Source organism: Mauremys mutica, chromosome 2 (genome assembly GCF_020497125.1).
Source record: "Mauremys mutica isolate MM-2020 ecotype Southern chromosome 2, ASM2049712v1, whole genome shotgun sequence".
In the NCBI taxonomy this organism is placed as follows: Eukaryota; Metazoa; Chordata; order Testudines; family Geoemydidae; genus Mauremys; species Mauremys mutica.
The window spans coordinates 297798395-297816433 of record NC_059073.1 but is presented as its reverse complement, the minus strand read 5'-3'; the positions used below and the strand labels follow the sequence as shown (position 1 = coordinate 297816433).

General features: G+C 46.9%; 1 protein-coding gene across 1 annotated transcript; it reads right to left on the bottom strand.

Moving 5' to 3' along the window:
• Nucleotides 1-636: 636 nt before the first annotated feature.
• LOC123363328 lies at nt 637-16624 on the bottom strand. The gene is made up of 3 exons (XM_045004186.1): nt 16235-16624; nt 7871-8002; nt 637-4385 (listed from the first exon to the last, which is right to left on the bottom strand). The coding sequence occupies exons 2-3, from the start codon at nt 7965-7967 to the stop codon at nt 637-639; spliced, it is 3846 nt and encodes a 1281-aa protein (XP_044860121.1). The 5' UTR covers nt 7968-8002; nt 16235-16624.
• Nucleotides 16625-18039: the final 1415 nt, after the last annotated feature.

Sequence of the window (18039 nt, the reverse complement as noted above, 5' to 3'; positions counted from 1 at the left end):
AGTCTCCATCTCTTGACATCTCTAAGTCCAGACTAGCGCCTTTCTGGAAGATGCTTTAGTCAAATGTGAATTATTGGGCTCAGTACAAGAGTAACTGGGAGGGGGGTTCTCCTGCCTATATTACACAGAAATCAGAGTAGATGATCTAATGCAGTGTCTCTCACACTGGGGGTCCCAACCCAAAAGGGGGTTGAAGGCTATTGTAGGGGAGGTTGTGAGAGCAATGGCTGTGGCTGGGCACCTTGCTCTGAAGGCAGTGCCATGCCATGCCACCCTTCCTTTTGTGCTGTTGCATGAGGAAGTGCTGCCTTCAGAGCTGGGTGGCCAGTGAGCGGCAGCAGCTGGTTTCAGGGATGAGTACCATTTTTGGGGGTGGGGTGGGGTGGGGTGGGGAGAGGAGTCATCACAGCCTGGAATATTTTCAAGGAGTGGGCCGGTTTAAAAAAAGAAAGTTTGAGAACCCCTGATCTAATGGGCACTTCTGGCTTTAAAATCTATGACATAAAGATCCATTTCCCAAATATCTATACAGCTGGAATGTAAAAATAGCTGACGTCCCCATTCCTGAAGAAAAGCTGAAAAATGTGCTTGTTTTACAGACTTTCATGTTTCAGGTATGAGGGGATTCACTGCAGGCTATTTTGCACCAGACCACCAATCTCTTACCATATTATACCCTTCTTTAATCTTCTCGCCTGTTTTTTTCACGAATCCCATCTTTTGTGTTTCATACTTCCTGTACTTTTCCGTCTCTGCTGGCAGCAAGTCCTCGTTATTGGCGATCTTGGTTATTATCACGGCCTGTTCTCTCACCTCCTTCAGCGATTTTATGCGTCCCTGGTACCCAGGCTTCACTTCCTGCTCTTCTGACATGATCATGAGGTCAATGTATTCTGGAGTGGACAGTGGGTTTGGTTTTAAGGCAATTTCTTGCAGGCGTTGGAGGCTGCGAGATGATCTCTCAATGAGCTCTAGCACTATCTTTTCTACTTCAGTGTATTCCTCACACAGCCTCTCAATAACCTTCTCTGTCGTCATCACCTCGTCAGAGGCCTTTTTGTACTTTTCCTGCAGTTCTGCATAGGTTTTTTTCTCTTTTTTGACTTCATATCTCCACTTGTACTTTTGATTGAAGTGAATGTTCCACACACATTTACCAGGGCAAACAGTGCAATTTCCAGATCCGTTCATAGCATAACATTGGTACTTATCTTTATCATTAGCATATACACAGTTATCGTGACATGTGAAGTGACACTTCTGGCAGTTTGTTAGAAACACACCTGTGCCACTGATGTCTTCTTCCACTGCCACTGTTAGTTCTACCTCATACTCAAAGTTTTTATTGGCCTCCATATCACCCTGATGCTGTTCCAGAGCTCGCTCAGTCTGTCGTAGCTCCTCTAGCTTTGTCAGGCCAGCTTTGATTTGTGGCTGCAGCCCTTGCACAGCAACCTCGAGCTCCTTTCGTTCCCAGAGAACTTCCTGGGTTAATGTTAAACTTTTAGTCTTTAAAGATCTTAAGGACATAAAAAAAGTCTCCATGCTGCTCACTCCCATTTCCCAGAACATTGCATCAAAATTACAACGGCCCTTGCCAGCTCCAGCATTGTTGGCAAACAGTGCGGAGTTGTTGAATTTGAAATGAACAGGGACACCCTGAGCGTCTTTAGCACAAGGCACCTCAGACTCGTTAATGGCCTCTAGGACAGGGGGCGTCTGTCCATCTGCGAAGGTGATCAGGATTAATATATTGTCTTTTATATCCTTCCCAAAGATAGAGAGAACAGAGTCAAACACGTACTTCTGGGCATGTGTCAAGCGAGCTGAGGAGGCCTGAACTACAAAGCAGACAGCGTCTAGCTGATCAATGGCTCCTGGAGTGGAAAAAAATGCTCGGATCTGCTCCGTTAACATTATGTCATGTTCAATTCCTCTGGTATCACCGAATCCTGGGGTGTCTATTATAGTCAGGGAATAACAGACTTTGAAGCCCTCCTTGCAATTGACCTCGTAGGCTGTCACTTCAGATGTCTGGCTCTGGGCTTGGCTTCTGTTTGTAATTTCATGGATTAGTTTGAATCTGAATTCATCTTCCCATTGCACACCCAGGACATAGTTGATCATCCCATTGATGAGTGTGGTTTTCCCTGATCCAGTTGCTCCCATCACCATAATCACTTTATTAGGGGACTGATGTGTCTTTTCTCCAAGTATGTACTTCAGATAAGATGACTTAGGATCCAATGCTACCTTCTCTAATGGAAGGGCATAGACTGACGGCTGCCCTTTTTTTATGAGCTTGTTCTTTGTGCAGAGAGAGCTTGTTAATTTATTTGATTCTTCTTTTGTTTGTATTGAAACAATAAGCTCCTCACTTGGGTCACTCACAGCCCCGTCCACACACACAGCCGACACTCGGAATCTGTAGGGCGTCTCAGGCCTCAGGCCATCAATCTTACAGGACTCTGTTCTCTTGCCTGTCCTTCGTTCCAGCCATTTGTGTTTCTGCTCACCTCCAGCTTCCTCTTTGTATTCCACCTTATATGCCCTTATACTGACTCCATCTCCAATGACACTTGGACTCTGCCAGGTGAGAGTTACGGCAGATGAATCTACAGCAGTAGCTGTTACAGGCTTCCCAGGAGGGCTGGTAGGAAGAGTCTTCACAGGATCACTCACGTCGCTGCTCTCGCTGAGCCCTGGTTTGCTCACTGCAGCGTATCGGAACTGGTACTCGGTGTTTGCACGGAGCCCTGTCACTGTGAATGTCTCTTGTTTATCATTTGTATCCACAACCGTCCAGTTCTCCTGGTTTACCATTCTGTACTCCACCCGATAGCAAGATATCTCCTCCCTTCCAAAGGCTGCTGGTTTAAACGTGAGCTGCACATGGTCATGTCTGACTCCATCTGTCAGGAGAGAAAGAGGTTTTGATGGAGGTTTATAATTAGCACTGACAAGGTCTGCATTTTCATAGAGGTAAATTGAAGCTCCCGGATTATTCTCATCTGGGACAGAGGCCACAATGAATCGAGTTTTCCCATTAGATTTATTGACCCGGGCAAAGTCTGAAATGGATTTTGCAGATTTTCGGGCATTTTGTTTTCTCTCTTTGTCCTCAAACCACAGTTCAGATTTCTCGCTGACAGAACTGACTGATGCAGGATCTTGGGTATTCTTCATAAACTGGGTCTGAAGGCAGAGTTTTAAATCTGATAAATATGGTTCCTCTTCATGTAAGGAAGTGAACATAAAGGCGACGACAAAGTCATTCATGGGGTCAAGTACTATTTCATCCAGTTTATTCTGAGAGGACACTACTTCCACAGCCTTTAGGGCAGAAAGATAGGAATTGATGAAAGTCATTTCTTGTTCCTTTTTATCCAGAAATTCATTGAGTTGCTGGGTGTTGAATGGTGATCGTTTTTTGCAGGTTAAAATGTCCACCAGGGCCCCTTCCTCTTTTCCACCTCCACGGATGGAGGGTAAGATTCCTGCTAGCTGTTTCTGGAAAGTCTGTCTGTGTTGCTTACACAGATCTTTGAACTGCTGGATTTTCCTCTTAATTTCAGGGAAGGTTGAGGCAATTGGATTCTTCACTGCATCATTACATCGCATGTCTAATTCTATCAGTTGGTCCAGAGCAGTTTGAACATCAAAGATCAGTTCTGTGCTGATCTCACGCACCAGCTGAGCAGCTCTGGAATCCAGCTTCGTCAGTGGGTACAGCCAGACTCTCACTGGTACGGCCTTCTCCCCGCTGTCACCCAGCAGCTTGGGGAGGGTGGAGTATGTTTTCATGGCATCTTGGTAAGTAGCTGGATTGTTCTCCAGAGCAAAATCGCCATAAAACTTACAATTAAGTTTTTCAGTTTGTTTTTTTTCCATGTCATCCATTTTGAGAGCTCCTTCCCCTTTGATGGAAACCTGGGGTATCTTTTTAATGATAACCTGGAGTTTTCCCTGTATGTCTTGTACGTTCTCAGATGAGGAAACATCCTGATCGAAGACAAAAAAAGCCTGCGCCCCGTACAGCACAGCCGTGACCACATGGGTGGCCGTGCCTTGGTCAAACACATCAGGGTAAGAGATATTATGGCACCCTAAGTGGCTCATACTCAGCTGCTTAAACTGTGTTTGAGCTGAGTACTGGAGAGAAACACGGGCTTGATGTTTTGATGTCTTGGTATCACTTAAATATTCTGCGGATCCATTCACCTCCACCAGGCCAGATAGGAAACTGGCCTTCAGCGATGCTGTGACATTGAGGGCAGAGGCCTTGTCGTCAGTGGCATCAGATGCAACAATCTGAAATTCAGTCTTGGATTGTGGTTTTGTGTCTACATGATTTTGAAGTGTCTCCAGGTCCCATAAAGTGATGCCTAGAATAGTTCAGACAGACACATGGTAAATGGCAGAGAGGGTAAGAAACCTTTTTGTTCTGTAACTGTAAGACATTTTCTAACATTAAAATAAGAGCTGGATGTCCCTGAACAAAGTGTCTGATCTGGTAACATGCTTCACTCATTGTGTCTGTGTGAGAATAAACATAGATTAGCATTCGTTATAAGTCTAACATAAACACACAAACCCTGACTCTGCAAAGTTACAATTAAAATGACATTTTTATGTTAGCCTGCTGCACCTAGGGCAGTTTTAGCAGCTGATAATGAGATTGTTATGTGTACAGGCACTTATAAGAACAGCAATACTGGGTCAGTCCAAAGGTCCAACTAGCCCAGTAGCCTGTCTTCCGACGGTGCCCAATGCCAGGTGCCCCAGAGGGAATGAACAGAACAGGGAATCATGAACTGATCCATCTCCTGTTGCCCATTCCCAGCTTCCGGCAAACAGAGGCTAGGGACACCTGGCTAATAGCCATTGATGGATCTGTCCTCCATGAATGTATCTAGTTCTTTTTTGAACCTTGTTATAGTCTTGACCTTCACAACATCCTCTGGCAAGGAGTTCCACAGATTGACTGTGGATTTCAAAAGTTCATGATAAACTAAATTGTGTTTGTAATTGAGCTTAGTTTTGGTCATGTATTTAGCTAGACATGCCCACTGTGACGTTATTGACAGAAACTGTGGCTGTATAGATCATTGTTGCAACCACTGTTATATATTTGCAGCAAATATTGTACAAAGGTTGTCGTGTGAGGTGTCTATGAAAAGGTTATGATTTGCTGGATATGATTATGCTTTCTAGGTGTGTATCATTTTTGTAGCTGAAGTTATGGATATTGGCTATGTACTTGTATTTCAATGTGTTTGATTCTAAGTAGCCTCAGTGAAGCATTTGGTCAGCTTCTTGAGAAGGGACTATTCTCAGTAAGTGCCCAATCAAGAAACACTTTACTAATAATGAACGGTGGGAGACATCAATCCACATCTGAGCTTTCCTGGGAATGTTCAAACTAACATGTAAACAATGGCTTCGGCCTGTAAAGAACTAAGTCATGCATGGACATGTGACTTGCCCATGTGACTCCAAACTCCATCTTGTTGCTGTGATTTTGCACAGGAGAACCAGGGGGTTTCCACCCACAAGAGAGAGAATATGAAAGGCCCTGGAAACCCCTCCATTTTGTCTTCAATCCTGCTTCTTACTTCTGGAGGAACCTTGCTACAAACTGAAGCTCTGAACAGAGGACTGAATGACTCATCCCAGCTCGGGATGTTCCAGAGACTTACTTTGAGCCTGCAGTTTATTCCATCACTGCTACAAGCCAGACTGTGGGGCATGCCCATGGGGAAGAGGGGATCCTGCCGGGGCTCGAGCACCACCCACCCCTCCCAGCCCTGGCTCAGTGTCTATCAGCCCGCGGACGCAGCCCCCTTTTGCCAGTGCTGCATGGTGCTGCCTCGGTCTCAGGCCCCAGCGGTGGCCCCGCCCAGACCCGCTCCCATGAGGCACCCCCCCGTGGGGCTAGTGCTGGCTGGGACTGGAGACGGGGGCAGCAGCGCGTGCTGCCGGCAGGAAGGGGACACGGTTGGGCTGATGGACACCGAGCTGGGGTCAGGAGTCCCAGCCTATGGATTCAGGGGGCTCCGGCCCCAGTGTGTGTGGGCCTGGATGCTAAGTGGGTGGGCCAAGGCCCATCCAGGCCCACCCGTGGCTACACCCCTGGCGTAAAGGGACACAAAGGTGCCTACTGGGATTTTCAGAAGCCTGGTGCATCCTTTAAAAAATCTGGCCCCCGGAGCCTGTGTCCAGTGATCAAACATAAAGAGGGAGAGAGCCAAGATAGGGCAACATTCAGGCTCTGTTCAGTCCTCAATATTTACTGTGCTTTCCCCACAAGCTTCCTGAAGGTCGGGTTCTCCAAGTTCCTGTACACAGCACTTCACATGACCTTAGCCAGAAATAACACAATGAGCAGAAATTAATTCCTGGCAAAGGGGAAACCTCCTTCTGCACGGACTTTACATCACTGCGCTATTAGTGCAAATACCCTGCGAGTGCAGCACATGTTTGTTCTGCATTTCAGTCGGGCCCTGAGCAAAGCACATACTGTGTGCGCACTAAGGGAGGAGTTTGCTCTCTGGCCGGGCTGGTTCTGTGCACTGGCTGAAACTCAGTGGTTAGGGAACGGCCCTAAGTGCCAAGCTGAACTCTTGGGTCCATGTGGAGTGGGAGCCGCCCAGGGGCTGTGACTGCAGTTCCACGTGGGAGCGGAGGTGCTGGATGTTTGTTCAGCCGCACTAGTGACCCCTGTCGTGCCAAAGGGAGCTCTGCTAACGGCTCGGCCTGCGAGGAACTGGGGAGGAGGCTGGCACATGGCCTGGCATAGGGCAGAGCCAGCGCCCCAGCTGGAGGTTCCAGTGGTGCACGTCGGGTGGGAGAGCTCCTCAGGGGACGGGGGGCTGGAGAAGAGTCAGGGAGAAAGTGGCTGCCCGGCATCCAAATCAAACACAAGCTGACTTTAGTCAGACAAGTTCCTGGGCTGAATACGGGGTAACAGTGAAATTTAATGGCTTGTGATATACAGACTAGTGGCTCTGATGGTTCCTTCTGGCCTTAATGTTTATGAATCTGTGAGAAGAGTCAGACTCTTGTTCCCTTCAACTGCACCACCAAGATATTTGTCATCTCCCAATATTAGCCTCTTTGTGCACAGAGCAGCTGTTGGGTGGCTGGAGCTGGGGTGGCCTCAAGCTAAACGGGGGGTGACAAGTTAAGAGTCCATCACGAGATAGGTTATAACTGGGTGCAAAAAAGAATTAGATCAGTTCCTGGAGGACAGGTCCATCAATGGCTATTAGCCAGGCTGGTCAGGGATCCAACCCCATGATCTGGGTGTCCCTAAAGCTCTGACTGCCAGAAGCTGGGAATGGGCGACAGGGGATGGATCACTCAATGATTGCCCTGTTCTCTTCATTCCCTCTGGGGCACCTGGCATCAGCCATTGTCAGAAGACAGGATACTGGGATAGGTGAACCATTGGTCTGACTCAGTGTGGCCGTTCTTATGTTCTTAGGTTACTAAATGCCAGGGAGGGGACGTTTAGAGTCTCTTGGTTGGTGAGTGGAGATCTTAGGGGGCAGCTACCCGAGAAGAGATCAGGAGAATATAAACCCTCCCAAGTGGGCAACACTTAGTTACTTCTAATCAGGCAACCGAGATGTGTTAGTTCTACATGACCTAGAACGAATGTCAGCAGGTCACCCAGCTCAGGGCAGGTACCTTCTGCCCCATCCAGATACTTCAGCCCGGACCCTGGGGAGTGTGCGGGGCCATTTCCATAATACCCGTAACCAGGCCGCTCACAGCACACTTGGCTCATTCTCAGGTATGAAGGGATTTGCACTGTGACCCTTCCCTCCCCTCACTCCTGAGTTCAGGGCTACAGCTGGGGAATTACCTGGGATGAGGGAGTCGCTGCGGCAGTCGTACAGCATCCCCAGCTGGAACGGGCGGCCCAGAGCCGGCATCTCAATGGTGTCAGCTGACCCGGCCATGGTTTAACGTCCAAACACTTTCCTCTGCGTCTCACCTGCAAGAAATAACTCGTGTTACACTGAAGTCCTCCAAGGGGCAAATTCAAACACCTCCTTGGCTGTGAATGTCACACCTCTCCGACCAGGTGAGTTTGGTTCATCACACTGGAAGTGTGAGTTTGTGAGCATGGATCTGTGTCAATTCCTGACACACATTCAGGTGCAACGTACTGAGGGCTCAGAAACTGATTCCCAATAGTAACCAGTCCATGCAGAAGCCTGGCAGAAGGGCTAGTTTCACTCTTCTGTGCATCATTTTTGATGCTACTGACATGACTGGGGGAGTTCAGTGATCTCACTGTCTAGTGTAAACACAGAGCTCTGGGCACCAGTGAAGGGAAGTTGTTGGTGAGCTCAGCCAGGGCAGGGTTGCTGGAAGAAGTGGGTATAAAGGAGAAAGTTGAAGGAGAGGAGATGGTTGGACAGGATAAGGCAGACTGGGTAGGAGACCAGGGCCTGACTTTCCGCTGCTTTACACCTGGTGTGGTCACTGACACCCCTAGAAAGTGAGTATGAAACGTGTCCACTCTGGTCTGGTAGCATTTTAAACCCACTTTTGCACAGGTGTCAAAAATGAGGCAGGCACCAGGCAGGGGAGAATCAGGCTCTAAGCAGTTAGGAACCGAAGGAAGCAGTGAGGAGAGGGGACTGGGAGACAGTGTGAGGAGAGATGTGGGCAGGAAGAGAACAAGCAGGGCCTGGAAGGTGAGGACAAGGGGCCTGATTCACTGCAGCTCTGCACGCCGTGGAGACACCAGAGCAAAGTGAGCTGAGAGTGGGTGTGAAATGCTGCTAGTCAGAATGGTCGTGTTTCACACCCACTTTGCACTGGTGTAAGTGACTACACAAGGTGCAGGGCAAGAGTGAATTCCAGAGCTGCCTGGGGGGAGGGGGGGCAAGTGGGGCAATTTGCCCCAGGCCCTGGGCCTCACAGGGACTCTCAAGAGAATGCTCCAGTCCCGGCCCTGCCTCCGCCTTCCCCCATCCCCTGGCGCCTCAGCGTGCCACACACAGGAGCGGCCCTGGACAGAGCTACAGCAGTGTGGCTTGGGCAGGGTCTGAGCTTCGCCTCGCTCGGAGCCACTAGGTAGCGGGGCAGGGCTGTGAGCTCCGGGGCCCCGCTGGAGTCCTGCCGCTGCAGCGCTGTTCAGGGCTGCTCCTGGACGTGGTGCACTGAGGCTCCAGGAAAGGGGGAGGCAGGGGTAAGCAGCATGGCGGGGGCCAGGGGGGTTGGCGAAGGGGCAGGGAGTCTCGGGGACAGTCAGGGCACAGAGACTGGGCAGAGGTTCTGGGGGGCGGTCAGGGGACGGGGAACGGGGGTTGGATCATGGGCATTCCGGGGTTCTGTCAGGACTCAGCGGGGGGGATAGGAGTCGGGGCAGTCAGGGGACAGGGGGTTGGTGAGGGGTGGGGTCCCTGGGTGGTGGTTGGGGAGGGCGTCTCGGGGTGGTGGTGAGGGGACAAGGAGCAGGATGGGTTGGGGATTCTGAGGGGGGCAGTCGGGGGCAGGAAGTGGGTGGGGGTCGAATAGGGGGTAGGGCCAGGCTGTTTGGGAGGCACAGCCTTCCCCACCCTACAGCTCATTCAGCAGCTTGAGGCTTGCAGAAGAGCCAAGCTGTGAGCTTTTCCATTAGGGCTCCCATCCCTTTCACTTCTCAAACGCCACATTATAGTCTATATGTAATTTCAGTGCCATAGGCAGATTCATGTCAGGGGAGGGGAGCTTCATTTCAAATTAGCCACTGGGGGGAAGGATCACATGCGAAGAGCAATAGCCTTCCCAGCCCTACCAAGGGAGATCCCCCTCCCCTGCATTCCCTGAGGCTTCAGAGGAGTTAATTCAGTGGTTCTCAAACTTTTGTCCTGGTGACCCTTTCACATAGCAAACCTCTGCGTGTGACCCCCTCCTTATAAATTGAAAACACTTTTTTATATATTTAACACTATTATAAATGCTGGAGGCAAAGTGGGGTTTGAGGTGGAGGCTGACAGCTCACGACCCCCAGTAATAACCTCATGACCCCCTGAGGGGTCCTGACTCCCAGTTTGAGAACCTCTGGGTTAATTTAATTTTAGCACCCTGTGTCCATTCACATGCATGTGCTATTTTGAGCATTTCAGTTTTGACAACATAGGCTCATCCCAGATTCTGGAACAAGCTCAAATGCTCAGTCGTGGAGTATGTACATAAGCTAAACTAAAGACAAACCCACAGTAACCATCTCCAGTTTGTGAGGGACCTCATGGAGCTAGTCTCTAGAAAACAGATACATGCATGGAGGTTAAGTCCATTAATGGCGATTAGCCAGGATGGGTAAGGAATGGTGTCCCTAGCCTCTGTTTGTCAGAGGGTGGAGATGGATGGCAGGAGAGAGATCACTTGATCATTGCCTGTTAGGTTCACTCCCTCTGGGGCACCTGGCATTGGTGTAGGGATATTAAAGAAGGTTTATATTAAACATGGTTTATATGAGAAATGATTTATTGTTAATTAATACTTTATAACTTAAGGTTTATGTTAGAAGTACATTTGTGATGATTTATTGATAACTTAAGGTTTATGTTAAAAGTAAATGTGTAAGGTTTATGTTAGAAGTAAATTTGTGAGGATTTATTGTTAGAAATAGCTGTGACTGTGTGAAGCCTGCTCAAAGAGATACTTTGTACAAAACTTGTTAAACGTCAATTGACTCTAAGTGCCTGTTACTTTGTAACAGCGACTGTAAGCTCTTAACTGGTTAATTGACGTCAATTGACTCTAAGTGCCTGTTCTCTAAGGCCACGTTTACACTTACCTTCGCGGTCGACGCGGTGAGTTCGACTTCTCGGAGTTCGAACTATCGCGTCTGATCTAGACGCGATAGTTCGAACCCCGGAAGCGCTAGTTCGAACTCCGGTACTCCACCGCGGCAGGAGGAGTTGCCGGAGTCGACCTTGGAGCCGCGGAGTTCGCTTCCGCGGCGTCTGGACGGGTAAGTAAGTCGAACTAGGGTAGTTCGAATTCAGCTACGTTATTCACGTAGCTGAATTCGCGTACCCTAGTTCGACCCCCGAACTTAGTGTAGACCAGGGCTAAGTGAAACTTTGTAACCGCTACTTTACTTTGTAATGGCCGCTGTCAGCGCGCAAGCCGTCAATTGACCCTATGCCTTAGGCAAAACTGTGTGATTACTACCTTGTAACCACTGCGGTAAGCCAAAACAGTGGCTATTATAGTATACAAATAGAGACCCCCACCTCTGTTAATTCATTTTTATCTCACTTTGTTTTTTTTAATTGTTAAAAGGCAGGGAGTCTCACATCCCAAAAGATAAAGAAACAGTAAAATAAATGTAGTTAAGATAAAGAGTGTATGTGAATGAGTGCCTAGTTTAAATGATGAATGAATGGTTAGGGAGTTACCAGCCTGAAAAGTTCAGTGTCGGGGGAAGAAGGTGTCAAGTGGAATCAACCAGATTCAACCGGAGGGCGAACTGGAATCCACCCCGGCACCTCAAAGGAAACATCTGACAGAATGGAGCCAGCTACCTGCTGATTGATTTAGCAACAGCAGAATGAAGAACTAACATAGGGAAAAATCCCTATAAAACTGGACTCTGGAGAATAAGGACTTTGAGTCAATGGTTCTGCTGCCAGCCTCCAGGAGCATCAGGTGCACCTGACCCGGACTCGGCTCCACTCTTGTGTACAGGATACCTGGCCAGTATTCTGTCACAAGCAACTTTAGGCTGGTAACTATAACATCTACACAGAACTTGTGAGAATGATTGTGTACATGGATATATATATATAAATAAAGTAATCATAGGAATAAGTAGCCAAACAACGTTGTTTGCTGTTATCTTCTATTTTATTATGGTATTTACAATAAATGTGACAAATGTCTTTTCCCCTTTAATAAAATCCTGCTAGTTTTTATTGGTATAACATTGGCCATTATCAGTAGACAGGATACTGGGCAGGATGAACCTTTGGTCTGACCCAGTATGGCCCTTCTTATGTTCTAAGCTAAATGAACCCAAAGTTCTGGAGACAGGTATGAGTCAAGGAAGCCAGCAGAGTATCAGAAACCTGGAAAAATCTCTGCCTGGATGGGCTCAGGCGTTTGGTCGCAAGCTGAGGTGGTTCAAAATTTTAGATTTTTTTTTAAGCAGGATTTTTTTGTTTCTTTAAACAATCAAACACAGCAAGCAGCAAATATTTGGCCACACACTTCTGAAATCCCAGACCCTATTCAGGTTTTGGCAGACTAATTTCAGCTTTTCAATTAAAAAAAAACCACAACAAATTTTGAAGGAAAGCAGACATTGTCCGTGATTTTTTTCTGCTTTTTAAAAACCCCTAGTTTTCGATCCAAAAAAAGTTTTGATGGAAAATATTTGTCCAACACTTTTAGTGAGCTTTAGTGCCTTTTAGCACTAGCTGATGCTGAGAACCAGTGATACCTTGTAAAGGTGACTTGAAAAGAAGTTTTCTCAAAACTTGGTTTGTGCTGAGATGCGGAAGGTTTTTAAATGTTTATTTTCCCCAGGGCTTCCCTGGGAGGGGGGAGCAAGTGAGGCAATTTGCCCTGGGCCCCTCAGGGCACCCCACGAGAATATAGTATTCTATAGTATTGCAACTTTTTCTATGGAAGGGGCCCCTGAAATTTCTTTGCCCCAGGCCCCCTGAATCCTCTGGGCGGCCCTGTGTGTTACGCTGGAGTTGTTAATTAGAAAGCAGTGAAGGTTGTTTTGAATGAACATTATTTTGGGTTGTTTGGGGAATTTTTGCAGCATAGTTTTTATTTTGTTTTTTTGGCTTTACTTTTCTTTTCATTTGGAGGGTGTTTGCCTTTGCTTTCGGGTTGTTAATTTGCCCTTCTTCAGCCGTCGGAATGACCTTGACAGTTTGGTCGGTGCCTCTCGAATGTTTGGTCCCCTTTGTTTATCGTGCCCATTTGGCGCCTCCTATATCTTATCCGTTAGCACACCGTGCATTCCTTTTCTCACACACAGAACAGCAAATAACTTCAGCAGCAAGACTTCTTGCAGAGCAAAGGGATTTCACAGAGCTAAACAAAAGCTAAACAAACCTTACGAAAACAATTCCTTCTTGCTACTATTAAAACTAGTTCTTTTTGCTAAATTAAAATACATTATGCTTGTTACAACTTACATTAATTATCATAATTATTATTTAAACTAATTTTCTCTATTAAGCTTCTGGGCCTAAACGCTGAGGAGGAGAGGGGAGAACTGAGCCCCCACAACACACTTTAAATAGTGCTCCAGAGCCCTGTACCACAGCTCCTAGCGAGCAATGTATCTTCTCTGAAGGGTCTCTCCTACTGAAGCTAAAAAAAAACCTCTGTAGTGACATATGCCCAGGCAATAGCATTTAGGTTCCTAACTCCCTTTTGAAAATAAAACAGGCTTTAACCCTGAGTGCAGCAATGCCTAAATACCCTGTCAAAAATCTGAGCAAGCGAGACCTTGAAGAACAATCATTGGCTTAATTATGTTGTCATCAAGTTCTTTACAGGTATATACTGTCAGTTTGTGAATTTACTGACAAAACCAGTGGTGCATTGCTGTCATATTTACTCAGAACATGTTAGCCTACAGGACCTTAGTTTAAAATCTGCTTTAAAAATATTCCTTTATGTGTTGCTGAAGATTATAAAATCACTTCTCTAAAAAATCCTTGCACAGATTTTTAGATGCACAATCCGAGTATTCATTTTTAGCTTTAAATGCTTGGATCTTCAGACATACAGTTTTTAAAATAAACCCTTCAAAAGAGCCCCCTTCTCTAACATACACGTTTAAATTTTAATTACTATAGTACAAAACACTTGCTTCCAAAGTCTTCCTGTCCTGTCCCTCCTTGTAATCCTTCACCTCCTGTGGAAGACAGCCCTTAAAGGGACAACACTCCTTTTCTTCCCAATAGGGAATCACGTTTGTTCACCTTTCTTTACTGTTCTGACAATTTGGTGAATTTAAGAGGGCTCTTTTAAAACAATTTGGTAGTTTTAAGAGAGCCCTCCAGCAAAATCAGTACCTTAGTAGATATAAAATCCTTTGTTATGCCTAAAATCTTTGGAAAAATATTTTTTTAAAGTTGGTGAAATTTCATAAACATGTCTATTGTTATGGAGATCACACACAGTAAATTAGAGATCCCTTTTTCTAAAAGCAATGAACATTGTTATGAACTAAACCTCTGTGACAGATTAATTTAAAATAATGTTTTTGTTTCAGTGAGTTAAATATGTAGTAACCTGGAATGATTACTTTATGAAGGCTTAAGAGTACATTTAAAATATACAATTAGCTTAGAAACACTGATTAAGAAAATGTAAAACAGAAGAGCTGCATCATGTATCCTGTAATAGTTAATGTTGTATTCATCAGGACAGCTGACTTGCCCTTGCTACAAAGTTTTTACAAATAAATCTCTGACAAACTTCAGGGTATATCAAAAAACCTGTGACTGACATTTTTTTATTCCCAAGTTTAGTGCTTTTAATTAGGTACTTTCTGCATGTCCAGTCTTCACCTTCTGACATGCAGTGGAAACATGCTCCATTTTCTTTAGAAAGAAATTGCAGAGGAATGTTTTTTCAAACATCATTTGCTTCATTTGGGTTCAGGGATTTGGCTGGAAGGAGGAGAGCAGGGAGGCGCAGGGGGAGGGAAGAGAGGAGGGAGGAAGTGGGAGGGGCGGGGTCTGGGCTGGAGCAGGGGTGGAGTATGGGCAGGGCCACAGGCAGAAAAGTTGAGCTGGGGAGCTTCATTCAATCATAGGTGCCGACTTCCCCTCTGCCCAGTGGGTGCTTGACCCCCGCCCTGGCCCCACCCCTGCACTGCCCTGACCCCACCCCCATTCCACCCCTTCCCAAAAGTCCCCACCCCGCTTTTTCCCACCTGCTTCCCCCAAGTCCCCGCCCCTGCCCTGCCTCTTCTCCTCCTCCTCCCCTGAGTGCACCGCATCCCCGCTCCCCCCCGCCCTCCGGGAAAGTCTTGGAAGCGCTGGGAGGGAGGGGGGGACCGGGGATGCTGCATTCTTGGGGGGGAGAAGGAGGCTGGAGGGGGGAGTTTGGCTGCTGGTGGGTGCGGGGCACCCGCTAATTTTTCCCTGTGGGTGCTCCAGCCCCAGAGCACCCACAGAGTCGGCGCCTATGCATCCACTGCCCATGGTTTCAGACGTCACTCTGAAATCTAGACTGTCTGCGCCAGTATAAAGTGATGGAAACTCCTATGACCCTGGCTGAGAGCTTCTCTTGTTCCAAATATCACCCAGTTCAATTCTCACTGGGATTCGCAGTCCAGTTTTTAAGTTTTCAACCATTTTGGGCTTTTTTACACGACTTTACAAATGACACCTCTGTGACAGCCTGGGGCTTTCAGCTAATAGTATAGATTCAGCAACATTGAGATCCTCCCAGTTGAGCTTACCTGATCCCTGGTCATCATTGGTAAGAGGCTGGTCTCCAAGATAACTGGGGTCGGGGGTATTTCAGAGCTTTGACTAAAAGCACCAGCTTCAGCTAGTTAGGATTCATGATGTTACATCACTCGTTACAAGTATTCAGGCAACTGCTGGTTATTTATTAAAAGGTTCACAAATCACAAAAGCTCAATGAGTTTTAGCACAAATGAATATTCTTTGAAAACCTATTGGAATGAATAGCATTCAAAGTGAAGAGGCTGCATACACATGAACTGCTAGAGAGCATTTCATCCAGAGTATTCTGAATAGTTTACAAATCATGAATACACTTGCAGAAGTCAGGAGTGATTCACCAACCAAAAATGTGACAAGTTCATCATTCATTTGGCACATAATATCTGACCAGTTGTAGTTATCACCAGGGAATGACTTATAGACCAGAAAAACCTGAACACTGCGAATTTATGGTTATAGTATCTCTTGGGACGGGGGCATCCTCTGCAATATGATGCTAAAGATACTAAATATATTGAGATGCTTTCAAATTAGCATGAGATTATTAACCAAGTTCAATGAAAGCTCTCAAGGATCACCTACTGGTTGATTCCATCTCTCTTGGGAATTGGTGTCAGCTGGATCTTGTACAGACAGACTTGGAGAAAGAGAGAGCTCTGCCAGTCAAATACTTTTTCTTCCTGTAACCCAGGAGCATTTTCAGTGACAGATCTTCAGTTATACATATTCTTTAGTCAGACATTGCAACCAAGTGTAGGACAATCAGCCAACAATACCTGTGTGCCTGGAGAACGAACGTGTGCTCCTCCTGCAGCCTCTGGAGCCCCTTCCAGCCGCTGTGCCGTCCGGCCAGGCTACTGGGGCTCTGACAGGACTGATACCAATTTATAGGGAAGCTTCATGCTTGTGTCATGTAGCTGATAGAAAGTAAAACTGGAACAAAGTGTTTATGGAAAGACAGAGATAAAAATAAATTATTTCAGTTTCATTATTGGTCTATGTAATTTGTCTGGGGTGGTGGGGTGGAGTTGGAACCTGATTAGCAAGCGACCTCTGTCTGGAGAACAATTCCAGATGTGTTTTATAGGAACTGGGTAACCTGACAGCTCTCAACCTGCCCCAGCATCAGAAACAGAGCAGTGCACGAACCGGAGAACTGAAGTGCTGGTACCTCTCTCCCATCAGGGCTGCAGTCAGGTTGATCAGCTCTTTCCTCAAGGCTGCTATCAAATACCCCACACTCTTCTGTTCTGCAGACTAAATAAGCCCAGTTCCCTCAGCCTCTCCTTGTAAGTCATGTGCCCCAGCCCCCTAATCATTTTGATTGCCCTGCGCTGGACTCTCTCCAATTTGTCAACATCCTTTCTGTAGTGGTGGGACCAAAACTGGACACAATACTCCAGGTGTGGCCTCACCAGTTCCGAATAGAGGGGAATAATCACTTCCCTCGATTCACTGAAAATGCTTCTAATAATGCAGCTCAATATGCCATTAGCCTTCTTGGCAACAAGGGCACAGCCATTTGAGTTTCAGAGGCAAACAAAAAAACACTGTGAGTGCTAGGAAATGTAGATGTCATGTGATTTATAGGAGGCTTCATCTCAGGGAACACTTAGTCAAAAATCCCAAATATGGACCATTAACCCTACCCTGCACCCCCAGGAGGAACAGAAATTTTCAAGACAATCTGATTCAGCAGGTACATTTCAGAGCACTTGGAAAATTCCCTCTTACACAGTAAGTGAGTCTCAACCTTAGCTGCCACTATAATTAAACAAGACTTCATACACCCCTGAGAACCTGCACCCGGTGGAGACAGGACCCAGATTTCTGGTGTGACAGACCCAAAGCCCAGTGTGGATGGATTCGCAGCGATGGGTTCCCGAACTGCGGGGGAGCAAAGGACAGCACACACATCCCTGTTTTGGCACCAGACCACCCTGCCCCAGATTATATCAAGAGAAAGGGATACTTTTCTCCTGGCTCCCCTGTACAATCTGCTCGTAGAGATCCACGTTTCTACGGCTGGTCGATACCGGTGTCTGCAGAGCCTCTTCTCCCCACGGGCCCAGGAGATCCCGTATCTCCTGTCTACTCCAAGCAGGAGAGCAACTGGCGTGTGGAGCCGGCAGGGTCAGCTGGGGAGTTGCACACCCAGGGTGCTCCCCAAGCTGGACAATCAGGAACAGACCTTTCAAAAATTCACAGGGATTTAGAGGAGATGGGGAGCTTCCGGTCTCCAGTGATGCCTGGGCAGTGAAGTTCACATGATTATCTCATAAAGGGGATTATAACTAAGTAAAAAACCCACTGAACAAACCCAGCTACGTTCAGTTACAGGAAATAATGCACCACTTATAAAAACGTTTTTTTTTTAAATCCAAAAGTCTTGGCGTACATTGTACCTAACCTTTTATTGACGCGTGATCACTGTGGGGCATTGTGGGACAGCTGCTGGAGGACTCTGAGCATGGGCAATGGGTATCAAAGGCAGGGGAAAGCTGAGCCTCCCCAAATGGCCTGTGCAGCCCCACCCACACTCCATCCCCAGGCTCCCTCCTGCTTCCCGCCATGCTCTGCT

What these genes read in the sequence shown, in the direction of transcription:
- LOC123363328 (XM_045004186.1), bottom strand. Translation starts at nt 7,967, where the DNA reads ATGGCCGGGTCAGCTGACACCATTGAGATGCCGGCTCTGGGCCGCCCG. An exon ending in CAGCGACTCCCTCATCCCAG is followed by an intron (nt 4,386 to 7,870) that starts GTAATTCCCCAG and finishes GAACTATTCTAG; the next exon opens with GCATCACTTTATGGGACCTG.